We start from the raw sequence: 10,339 nt of genomic DNA, 5'->3' as shown, positions 1-10,339 counted from the left end.
TTGTATATCGCAATGCACAAAAGTAATAGGCAAGAAATAACGGAGTGCCTGCACTCGTGTTTATAGTGTTTACTGGCCTGTAACATAACCTCGAAACGATGGATTTATTGTATACTGTAAATAGAAAAGTGACTCCGAAACCTTTTATAAATCAAGAAAGGTATGCAATCGTCTTTTTTATATTTTTTACTATGCTAATCTGGTATTGATTGTATATCAGATGATATTTCATGTATCATAAATATTCAATATTGATGGAAATTTCATTATTTTAATAGATATATTAGCATTTTTTATTTGCTGTTTATTTGGTAGCTCATTTATTAGTTCGTCGTCAGTTTTTCCATGAATTTTAAATATATTTTCAATCACACGTAAGTGCGAGAATGTGTTTCTTAAAATAAAATCCTTTAATGTTTATGCAGTAATCAAATTTTTAGCCTGTATGAAGGACAATCTTTATGCTCACTATCTAGCCGTAATATAGCAGCATTCACTACAACTACGGAATTAGATGATAATAGTGGTAAAACATGGGGATCTCATGTTTACGTCTGCGATTTAAATATGCCTTGGCATACACACAAGTATGATATTTGTTTAAATAGACTTCATATCTATTCCAGTTGGTTATTAATAACATTAATCAACTAATATTATTCATATCATTAGGGTTTTGTCAAGCAAAAATACTATTACTGCAATAGAATGGGATTTGCCAGGTGATAAATTAGTTATTGCTGATTCCACCGGAAATGTTCAATTATGGATGTTGAAAGATCATGTTCTTAACGATTGGGTGTTAATTGGTTCCACCTGTTTTGTTGGTGAATATATATTAGGTGCAGCTTGGTTTCATAATGGAAAGAAGGTAGTTATAATATTAAAGAATCATCATTAATGAATCCAATGTCTAAGAGAATTATTATTTCAGACTGGCCTTGTAACAGAGAAAAAAGATAGTATTCACTATAGTGAGAAATTTAATCACTTACCTTTTGCTCCTTCTGTCAGACAATTTGGTGGAAGAGCAGCAGAAGGTGTATTAGTTGTATCAACTACGGGTATGGTTGGTGCAGTTATGATTACAAAAGACTTTCAAAACCCTATTTGTTCTTCAACGGAAAGTTTAGGCAGCATAAGACATAGGATAACAGCAGTTGATCTGTGTTATGGAAAAAGTATATACATGCTAATTATTAAACTAGTTATTTAAACAAGAATAACATAAAATTTCATGAAATTTTAGATGGCCATATTTTGGTAGCTGTAAGCAGCGGAAATATTTGTTTACCAATTAGATGTTACAGAGTATTAGTTCGCAAAAATGATGATAAATGTACAATTATATCCCAAGCACTTCCAAGTTTCTTTTTACAGGATGGTGTACCAAAAGACAATACATGTAAAGTCAAATAATTTTGTTCTTTTAATATACAATATTATTAGGCATCCAAATAACAGATAGTTATTTTTTTAGATACAAAAGTAACGCATTTGAAGTTTGTAGTTAGAGAAGATGCTGATTCTTTAGTTGTTGCTGTTAATAGTGACAATGGAGGTATTGTAGAGGTATGGGAATTAAGAGAAAAGTCACAACCAGTTCACAAAATGTTTCAGCCGAAAACATTAGAACCATTTAAAACTATTGTGGTAGGTTCAAATTAAATAATGTAGTGAACTATATTGTTATATGTATCTGTATCTATAGGTTATATGTTATAGTATCATGTTCTTTGTGCATCCTTATAGGTGTGGCAGCATCAATCACAATATCATTGTCAGTCCCCTATAGCAGCAATAGCAACTACAAAATTACCTATAGTCACAACATCGCCTCTTCCAAGTTACGTTATAGTAGCTTTGGCAGATTCGTCTGTGCATTGTTTAAGCCGCGATTGCCTAAAAGAAATAGCCTTATCGTTCTTAAATATGGCATGGAGACCAGAGGAACCGAATAGTAAATATTTTAAAAGTTCGGTTTCTGTAACAAGCATAGATCTATCATGGTTAGGTTGCGTGCTTTTAGTATGTGATACCCGTGGAAATTTATACTTATACAAACTACTACCTGATGGAGGTAATTATTCTTTCTCTAATAACAAGTAGGAAGGAGCTAAACAATCTTCTTTACAGGACCATCACTAACCCTAAGTTACGCTTGTACATTGTTGGAATATTGTTTAATAACAGGACTAGACTGGTTAGATATACTTTTATGTCTAAGATCATCGATGATCGAGCCACTATGTGAACGACTGGACGTTTCATTTAACAGACAATTACAGCCAATACAACAATACCATTACATTCAGTTTCTTTGTATAAAAACGTCGTTATACAGGTTTGGTGCTACACAGAAACAAAGTACGAGATACAATTTACAGAGTTAAACAAGAAATTTATTTTTAGAATGTTAGTATCAGGACAGAGCAAAGCAGCAGATCTGTCGTCGTTGCTTATGATACATTCGGTAGCAACAGCCTTTAAATCCTTGCTACGACCTTCTGATTTAATTTCCCACGATAAGGGACCAGCTGAAAGTTTAGCAGCGGTGATCAATGACGCGATCGCCGACGTAGATAAGGTACAAGCAATACTTATCTTCAAAAAAGAGAAGTGAATAGCCAAGTAATTAACATTCCGTTGTCAGGTACTTTTGCATCTCGACCCTAAAGAATTTACCGTCGAACCAAGCACGCTTCAGTCGTTACAGCAATTAATTCAGTGGGTTGCCGATTTGGCACTGAATCTCCTAGCTCGTCTACCGGAACAACGACTGCAAATGAAGTCCGGAGGCGTTAGTATTGAAACGAATTAATGATATCGATTATTTAAATCATTACAGCTGTTTTTTTTTTATTCAGTACGAACTATTGAAGGATCATAAGGCTTTGAATACTCTGAGGGAATTGCTCGTAATCATAAGAATATGGGGTTTATTGCGACCTTCGTGTCTACCAGTATTTCTCCGTAGCGCTGATAATCTCGATGTCTTGGCCTTGTTGTTCCGTTTATTATCAAAACTGGTTCAACCAAACGGAGACACTCAGGCTCAACAGATAGATGATGGCTTAATCGGTAAGCTAAATGGAAAAAGTCATTTACTTGTAATAATTTATTAGAGTGATTGGTATAATCACATTGGTGAAAGCAACATTTAGAATGTAAAAATAAGTATTGTCTCACAGATTCGTTTCTGCCGATTTTTTTTTATTTACAAATGTTTGTAAGTTTGCCACCTCTTATGCATATAAAATGTAAATTAATAGGAGGCATCATGAACCGTTGTTGACTAATCGTTTGAACTTTATCGTAATACGTTGCTTATTGAGGAAGTAAGATAAAATACCACTTCCTCGGCGGAAATTCCAGATTTTTTCATTCGTTCTATGAACTGCATCACTGGTTGTTGAAGTGCCGTAAAAAGTGTTATTATTTTAAAATGAGCGAGAAACTAGCGGCGAAACATACGAATTCGTTAGCCCTAACGAAGCATAAGTTACTGCAGCAAGAGAGTGGAACAAAGAGTTATTGTTGTCCGTGTACGAGACCTCACAAGCTCGCGCTATTTTGCATCGTATCGTGCTGCATCTTCCTTTTATACTGGATCGTAATAACGCCTCTGTTAATCAGTCACCCGGACGTTTTGGGACCCAAACCATGGTCCAACGTTTGGTTCATCGCGTACTGGATAGGGGCATTTTTAATCTGGCTCTTTATTATGGTTTGCCTGGTGCTGCTGTGGAGGTGCTGTGGTCCTAAACAGAGCGAGGATGTGAAACTGCAGAAGTATGGCACAAATGGTACCCCGAAATCGGTGTCCTTTAACGAGGACGTGAAATTGGATATCAAACAAGAAGATGGACGTCTGAGCTCTGAAAGCACTGTTGAGAAGAAAGATATCTCAAACGACAAAGTTAAGAAACATAGAGATCTCCCGCCTCTGGTGATACATCGTCGGAATTTGGGGAACGATGCCGAATGTGCGGGTTCTGTGAATATCGAAGAGGACGATGAAGATTTGCAGTCAAAACGTGGTAGTCAGAAGGAGCAGAGGGAGTCTATGAAAAGTTACTTGAAACTAGTGACAGTCACGCCGCAGGACGAAACAGATAAAACCCCGAAGGCGTTGCTTTCACCTAGAGAGTTATTTTTCATTGATCTCATTAGAGAAGCAGAGAAAGCTGAACAGAATAAGGGTGCAAACGTAGAGAGGAAACATTTTTTTCCGAATGATTTTCTTGAGAAAGAAAGGGACGCCATTTCGAGGGAAAAGGCTGAACCTTCAACGAGTGAACAACGTGAAGCAACATACTTTATTGCGGACGTAGAAAGTCCGAGAAGTGAAAAAGCAGAAGTATATTTGGAGATACAACCAGAGTCAGAAGTAAAAGAGTGGAGTGTGAATTTAAATAAAGAGAAACCAGTACTGCAATTAAAGAATGATGCTAAGGACGAGAACACTGAGAAGAAAGTTGTCTTATTCGAAGTTTAACTGAAAACGTTTTTCTAGTTACATTAAAACTTTATTTTTTAATAATATAAGGAATATCGTTAAGTATCGTATAGTGAATAGTGACTAAAATAATTTAATTATGGAAAAATGAAGAAATCTGGGATTCACAGAAAATTGAGAAGTAATTTTAATTAAGCATGTATTGTATTCATGACTTTCTTCCAGATGATTGTTGCCTGTTACCAAATCAAATTATGATACCACAATTGCACCAAGGCAGTAGCATAATGGCTATAGCTACACCCATACTTTTTTATCAGAGTTTCCCATTACAGGTAAAGACTAACTATAATTTACTTTTAATTCTGTAGCCAAGTATCCATTCAGCAGATTTCTCCGGTCTCCAAATTTCATCTCTTCAGAATCCTCAAGTAAAATTACTTGAGGAACGTATGTAAAATTTGTTAAGACTTTCAAGCGTTAAAATGTAGAAATGGGTACTTGTTTGTCTACGCAGACATTAAACACATGATTACTTGTAATTTTTTAATTATAGCTGGAATATGGCATAGAACCTGAACAACTATTATTTGTACCTGAACTTAATCCAGTGGAAGGTTGTATGCACACTGGCCAGATTGTAGATGGTATCAGACACCTATATCTTGGGAAACAACCACTTCTTGTTAAGCAATGTACCAGGTATAAAAAGGAAAATGCAATATTGATTCATAGTTTTATTATGATTGTGATGTTTTATAATTTGTTGACAAAATTTAGGTGCGGCGGAAAAGCTCAAGTTCAGAATATGACGAGAACAGCCGCCATTAGAGCATGGGATCAGCGATGGGTACGAGCATGTCGTTGTGGTGGTATTTGGAGAATTCATAAAACATGTCCATAAATCATTTGCTGGAAGCTGTGCATTAATGAATTTTATGTTACAACAATTGTACTTGCAATTTTGTAAATTGTAAAACAAATAACATTAAACGATTTTTTAAATTTAACATACAATCGAACAACGATCTTAATCTAAAGAAACTTATTAAATGGTACAAATTTGATTATTTATTATGCATGTAACGATTGTAAATGTTTATTTTTTTTAACGTTTTTTTTTTTAATTTTGCATCTAGTAAAAACTTTTATCGAGCAATGTGTAAAAATTATTTGTATCTTTTTATATCGAACGAATGTATCAAGGTGTACAAAAGAAATATTTGTAATCGCTATTTGCTACAATTTATTTTACAGGATCTCGATAATAAACTTTATAAATTATACCGTGTCTTCGACGAAATGTTCAATTAATAATCAAATATTTTATATGTACAATCTAGTTACGCTATTTTGTAATTACAGAGATCCTGAATACATTAAACGAAAAACAAAAATTATGAAATGTCTTTCCCGTTGTATCATTTGCGTCAAATATTAATGATCATGGAAAGTTTATTTGACATAAGATACTCTTTCACAATTCATTATACATAAATAATTGCTTGTTAATGACTCTCCCCTTCTTTACTGGCTACTTTCTTGAATTCTTTCATATTTGTTGTTGAAATCGGTGAACCAAACACAGTTATGTGATCGATTCTCGTTGTCTCACTACCACTCTGATTGTCTTTCACAAAGATCTGTAGGTTTTGCACATTTTGAAACTTAACATAGCGCAAAGGAATTGGATTACCTTCTTCGATATCTTTTGCCGATAAGCTGCATAGTACAATAACGAAGTTAGAACGAAAATTCAATAAGTTAATCCTCTATAAAAGAATAGATTCTTACGTTAAATCCTGAATGCACGTATTCGAGTCTGCCATGTCAAAGTCAATTGTTCTAGGTTGGTTAATATATAATTTGATATTTTTTGGTCCATTATCTTTGGGAGCTTTGATCTTTAAAGAATGTACTTTGACTACTTGAGAAAATGCAATGCATAATATCAGCTGCTCATCACAATCGCTTTCCAGGTATCCTTCATCTGCACTCAGACATTGCAAAAAGTTGTGTTCATCAGATTCATTTAAACACTCGCATTGTGTCTTGGTAATAAATGGAGATAAGTCCATCTGCAAAATATATGATTATAAATCTCTGAAACACTTTTAGAAAGTACTCATTGCTTACAGCTTTATATGCAATAAAGTTGGGTACGAACATCCAGGGAATTATGTGTAAACATGAATGAAGTTATCTAGATGAAATGTAAGTTCTTTACATTTTGATACATATGCATTTCATGTATGTTACTAACAATACATAGAAACAAGAATCTGAGCAATATTTACTAAAAACTATAAAATCATAAACACATGCAATTGACAGAAAAATGTAATGTACACATTGCATGTTTAAATAAGATTGTTTTAATGAAGTGTTATGATAGTGTTAATATCCACTGAAACAAAGTTACCACAACTTTCTCATTGGTACTTTTCTGAAGTACAGAACTGCAGCAAGTAATATCATTTCAATGATAAATTATCACTATTTCGTACATGTCCAGATATTGAACTCTCAGTATCTTCAGAGTCTCCACTGCCATAAAATTGTAGAATTTTTGATTCTAGTTCAGCAGGGTTGGGTTCATTATACACTCCCACTTTTTTTTGGTTGCGGTAAAATAAAAATGTGGGCACTCCATCTACTGCAATCCTTGTAGTAGTTGTTATACACTTGTCTACATCGACTTTAAGAAACACTGCATTTGAATATTTCACTGATAGCTGCTCAACTACTGGAGCAATTATGTCGCAAAGGCCACACCTGCAAATTATATTAACATTAGAATATATTTGTAAACAACATGTTTTAAGCAAGCGTTACATAGATTACAATTACAAATACAAATGATTTGAATCATTATCAATATCATGATGTACGCTGCAAATTATTTTGGAGTATTTAATACAGGAGAAGTAAGAAAGTTTAAAAATGAAGGAGATCAAATTGTATTTCTGTAATATGTTATTATCTGTGTACGTAGCATTAATTGTAACTAGGATGAAACGATTAGAGAAAGAATGAAACTTAGATGTTCTGTAAGATGCAACTGTGCAACAATTTCACAATGTATAAACTACCACTGTAATCATAAACATCTCACCATGATGCTGTAAAATCTACTACAACCAATTTTGAACCAGCAAGAGCTATTTCCTCCCAAAAATGACTATCGTCGTTAATTACTCGCACTGATCCCATTATTTCTCTCGGTTGCTCTAATACAACATGAATAAAGAAAACATGCACAAAATACGTATCTCTAAATATTGAATGACTGGCACTTTCAATGCACGGAACCGGGTATTCAAATACCTTCAGCTTTATGTCAAATTTTCATTGCAATATTTTCAGACTACTGATTGGGTGAGCAGCTTCGACGAGCAGGATAATTGGACAAAAATGAGGATGCGGTTTGCGACGAGACGTACATGGAAATTCAGCTTTAGTTTAACGCGCCAAGTATGGAGACCATCAAAGTGCAACGAAGGAGCAGAGCAGTATTTTTCATTAAATGTACGAGAAGGGACAATTTGGTGAGTTGAAAATAGTATTTATTTACAAAAAATTGTTATCGACTATTTGTCATTTTGTTTGTTAGTTTTATTTAACATCTATTTATTGAGAAATATGTTGACTGTGCCGTACAATTCGAATTGACCAAACTGTACATACTTAATATAAATTCAAATATTAATGCTGACTTTAATATTGACAGTGCTTAAACTTATCTTAACACGATTGAATTATATTAATTTTATTAATTACGATTATGACTTTGATTTAATTAAATCTCCTCTGGTAAATTTCATAAGGAAGTCAATGAATAATAAAAGGTTTAATCCAGCAAGATGGACATCTCCCCTCCAGATGCGTATTTTCTTCCCAAGAAAATTTTACAGATCGGACAGTAATGCGACGTGTCTTTGAATTTAGTTGTGAGATATGGTATCATACACAGGCTATAATAAACTTTGTTATTATTTCGTTAAGTAAAATTTGATTTTACGGTACTAACCAACTGGGAAATAAACTGGCAGCTATAACATGCGTTACAGTACTATTGTGATGATAAGTGTCCGTAATGATATAACACAAACAATTTGGACACGTCATTTTGTAGGGATGTTTTTCGAAATCAGTATGTTCTGTGGATAAAACATTTTGTTACCGTATTCCTAACCTTTGTACCAAGATAACTAGGATAATCTTAATTTAAATCTACTCGCCTCTTGTTACCCGAGGATATTTTCGTGAAACTCCACTATATCGTTTCTTGCAAGCTTTTATGATCTTTTTTATGTTAAACTTCAGGTTGAAACGACTTTTACCGCTTATTTGTACATTTCTCGGTAAATAATGTATAACAGCGTTCGTTGGATCGTTGGAAGCGGGAAAAATGTCTTAAAACAAAAGATTTGTGTAATTATGTACATCGCGCAATTAATTTAACGATGTACCTTACGCTTTAAAAATTGTTACGCAAAGTAATTTGGGAAATAGTTTAATTTACACGTACGTAGAATATCATTGTGTTTCTTCGAGTCTTCATCCATCTCGTAAATCAATTATCTTCAGTATTTAATTCTAAATATTAATATTAACATCTTGATTTTCACTCTCAAATTACCAGTCCGATATTCCTTTGATCCATGATAATTTCACAGCGAATAAAAAAAGGAAATAATTTTTGTCGCGTTAAATAGAATTGCGTCAGCCGTTCAGACAAACAATTGTTTCGTGATTGCTCGAGAAAACGTATTACCGAATATATTCATTTCGAACAGCAATTTTAACCTTTTAACTGTCGTCCATGCTGTGCGTTTATCCTAAATTGTTCGACCAATATTCAGCGATAAATAACGTACAATTCATTGAAGCTATTGTTTGAATTCGACGATTTTAAATAATCGAACGCAAGTTACGCGCAGAATTGCATACTTATGTAGAACGCGTGAATTATTATTGAATATAATACTGTATGATAATACATTCGTTTTTATTTTAGTATTTTGTCAATGTTTTATTCAAAAGCGTGTTATTTTAACGTTTTATTGTATTTTTAACTTTGTAGATTTTTAGGTTGGTGAATTGGTGGATTGATGGATTGGTGGATTGGTGGATTGGTGGATTGATGGATTGATGGATTGGTGAATTGGTGGATTGGTGGATTGGTGGATTGGTGGATTGTTGAATTGGTGGATTGGTGGATTGATGGATTGGTGGATTGCTGAATTGGTGGATTGGTATATAGGTGGATTGGTGGATTGGTATATAGGTGGATTGGTGGATTGGTGGATTGGTGGATTGGTGAATTGGTGGATTGGTGGATTGGTGGATTGGTGGATTGGTGGATTGGTGGATTGGTGGATTCGTGGATTGGTGGATTGGTGGATTGGTGGATTGGTGGATTGGTGGATTGGTGGATTGGTGGATTGGTGGATTGGTGGATTGGTGGATTGATGAATTGGTGGATTGGTGGATTGTTGAATTGGTGGATTGGTGGATTGATGGATTGGTGGATTGCTGAATTGGTGGATTGGTGGATTGGTATATAGGTGGATTGGTGGATTGGTGAATTGGTGGATTGGTGGATTGGTATATAGGTGGATTGGTGGATTGCTGAATTGGTGGATTGGTGGATTGATGGATTGGTGGATTGCTGAATTGGTGGATTGGTGGATTGATGGATTGGTGGATTGCTGAATTGGTGGATTGATGGATTGGTGGATTGGTATATAGGTGGATTGGTGGATTCGTATATAGGTGGATTGGTGGATTGGTGGATTGGTGGATTGGTGGATTGGTGGATTGATGGATTGGTGGATTAATAGACTTGTAGATTGATAGACTTGTAGATTGATAGAC

The 10,339-nt window shown here is 34.4% G+C and overlaps 5 protein-coding genes across 9 annotated transcripts in view; 3 read left to right on the top strand and 2 right to left on the bottom strand.

The window, feature by feature from the left end:
- LOC100881697 (uncharacterized) overlaps positions 1 to 10,339 on the top strand; it is a 497,276-nt gene that overhangs the window by 24,893 nt on the left and 462,044 nt on the right. For 3 of the 4 annotated variants that reach the window (XM_076535024.1, XM_076535026.1, XM_076535020.1), the window contains exon 2: positions 7,826 to 8,007. The exons of the other annotated variant lie outside the window; for it this stretch is intronic. The gene's annotated coding sequence lies outside the window, so the exon portion shown is untranslated. The remainder of the gene's footprint in view (positions 1 to 7,825; positions 8,008 to 10,339) is intronic. 4 annotated transcript variants of the gene reach the window in all.
- Positions 19 to 5,469, top strand: MED16 (mediator complex subunit 16). 2 transcript variants are annotated; one of them, XM_012289579.2, is made up of 14 exons: positions 19 to 160; positions 441 to 587; positions 673 to 871; positions 935 to 1,181; positions 1,250 to 1,405; positions 1,481 to 1,653; positions 1,753 to 2,080; positions 2,137 to 2,344; positions 2,413 to 2,587; positions 2,654 to 2,800; positions 2,868 to 3,081; positions 4,685 to 4,794; positions 5,016 to 5,161; positions 5,240 to 5,469. In XM_012289579.2, the coding sequence occupies exons 1-14, from the start codon at positions 99 to 101 to the stop codon at positions 5,361 to 5,363; spliced, it is 2,436 nt and encodes an 811-aa protein (XP_012144969.1). In that variant the 5' UTR covers positions 19 to 98; the 3' UTR covers positions 5,364 to 5,469. The 2 variants fall into 2 exon arrangements, with proteins under 2 accessions (XP_012144969.1, XP_012144958.1); XM_012289568.2 differs by having other exon boundaries at positions 21 to 160; positions 426 to 587.
- Positions 3,345 to 4,763, top strand: LOC105662994 (uncharacterized). Its single transcript, XM_012289556.2, has one exon. It carries the CDS (start codon positions 3,446 to 3,448, stop codon positions 4,496 to 4,498), a length of 1,053 nt encoding a protein of 350 aa, XP_012144946.2. The 5' UTR covers positions 3,345 to 3,445; the 3' UTR covers positions 4,499 to 4,763.
- Positions 5,182 to 7,709, bottom strand: Txl (Thioredoxin-like). The gene is made up of 4 exons (XM_003699749.3): positions 7,575 to 7,709; positions 6,967 to 7,234; positions 6,254 to 6,537; positions 5,182 to 6,181 (listed from the first exon to the last, which is right to left on the bottom strand). Exons 1-4 carry the CDS (start codon positions 7,670 to 7,672, stop codon positions 5,968 to 5,970), a joined length of 864 nt encoding a protein of 287 aa, XP_003699797.1. The 5' UTR covers positions 7,673 to 7,709; the 3' UTR covers positions 5,182 to 5,967.
- Positions 8,078 to 9,309, bottom strand: LOC143265010 (uncharacterized). Its single transcript, XM_076534525.1, has 4 exons — positions 8,991 to 9,309; positions 8,701 to 8,874; positions 8,490 to 8,619; positions 8,078 to 8,433 (listed from the first exon to the last, which is right to left on the bottom strand). Exons 1-4 carry the CDS (start codon positions 9,025 to 9,027, stop codon positions 8,310 to 8,312), a joined length of 465 nt encoding a protein of 154 aa, XP_076390640.1. The 5' UTR covers positions 9,028 to 9,309; the 3' UTR covers positions 8,078 to 8,309.

Source organism: Megachile rotundata, chromosome 8 (assembly GCF_050947335.1).
Source record: "Megachile rotundata isolate GNS110a chromosome 8, iyMegRotu1, whole genome shotgun sequence".
NCBI lineage: Eukaryota > Metazoa > Arthropoda > Insecta > Hymenoptera > Megachilidae > Megachile > Megachile rotundata.
The sequence above is the reverse complement of the archived record's forward strand: the minus strand, read 5'-3'. Positions and strand labels throughout refer to the sequence as shown.

Coding starts and splice junctions, on each gene's coding strand:
- MED16 (XM_012289568.2), top strand. CDS start 99: ATGGATTTATTGTATACTGTAAATAGAAAAGTGACTCCGAAACCTTTT. Junction 872..934: donor GGTTTCATAATGGAAAGAAG/GTAGTTATAATA, acceptor TTATTATTTCAG/ACTGGCCTTGTAACAGAGAA. Junction 1,406..1,480: donor TGTACCAAAAGACAATACAT/GTAAAGTCAAAT, acceptor TTATTTTTTTAG/ATACAAAAGTAACGCATTTG.
- LOC105662994 (XM_012289556.2), top strand. CDS start 3,446: ATGAGCGAGAAACTAGCGGCGAAACATACGAATTCGTTAGCCCTAACG.
- Txl (XM_003699749.3), bottom strand. CDS start 7,672: ATGGGATCAGTGCGAGTAATTAACGACGATAGTCATTTTTGGGAGGAA. Junction 7,235..7,574: donor GTAGATTTTACAGCATCATG/GTGAGATGTTTA, acceptor TATAATTTGCAG/GTGTGGCCTTTGCGACATAA. Junction 6,538..6,966: donor AGAGTTCAATATCTGGACAT/GTACGAAATAGT, acceptor TATATTTTGCAG/ATGGACTTATCTCCATTTAT.
- LOC143265010 (XM_076534525.1), bottom strand. CDS start 9,027: ATGGATGAAGACTCGAAGAAACACAATGATATTCTAC. Junction 8,620..8,700: donor ATATCCTCGGGTAACAAGAG/GCGAGTAGATTT, acceptor TTTTATCCACAG/AACATACTGATTTCGAAAAA. Junction 8,434..8,489: donor GCCAGTTTATTTCCCAGTTG/GTTAGTACCGTA, acceptor AGTTTATTATAG/CCTGTGTATGATACCATATC.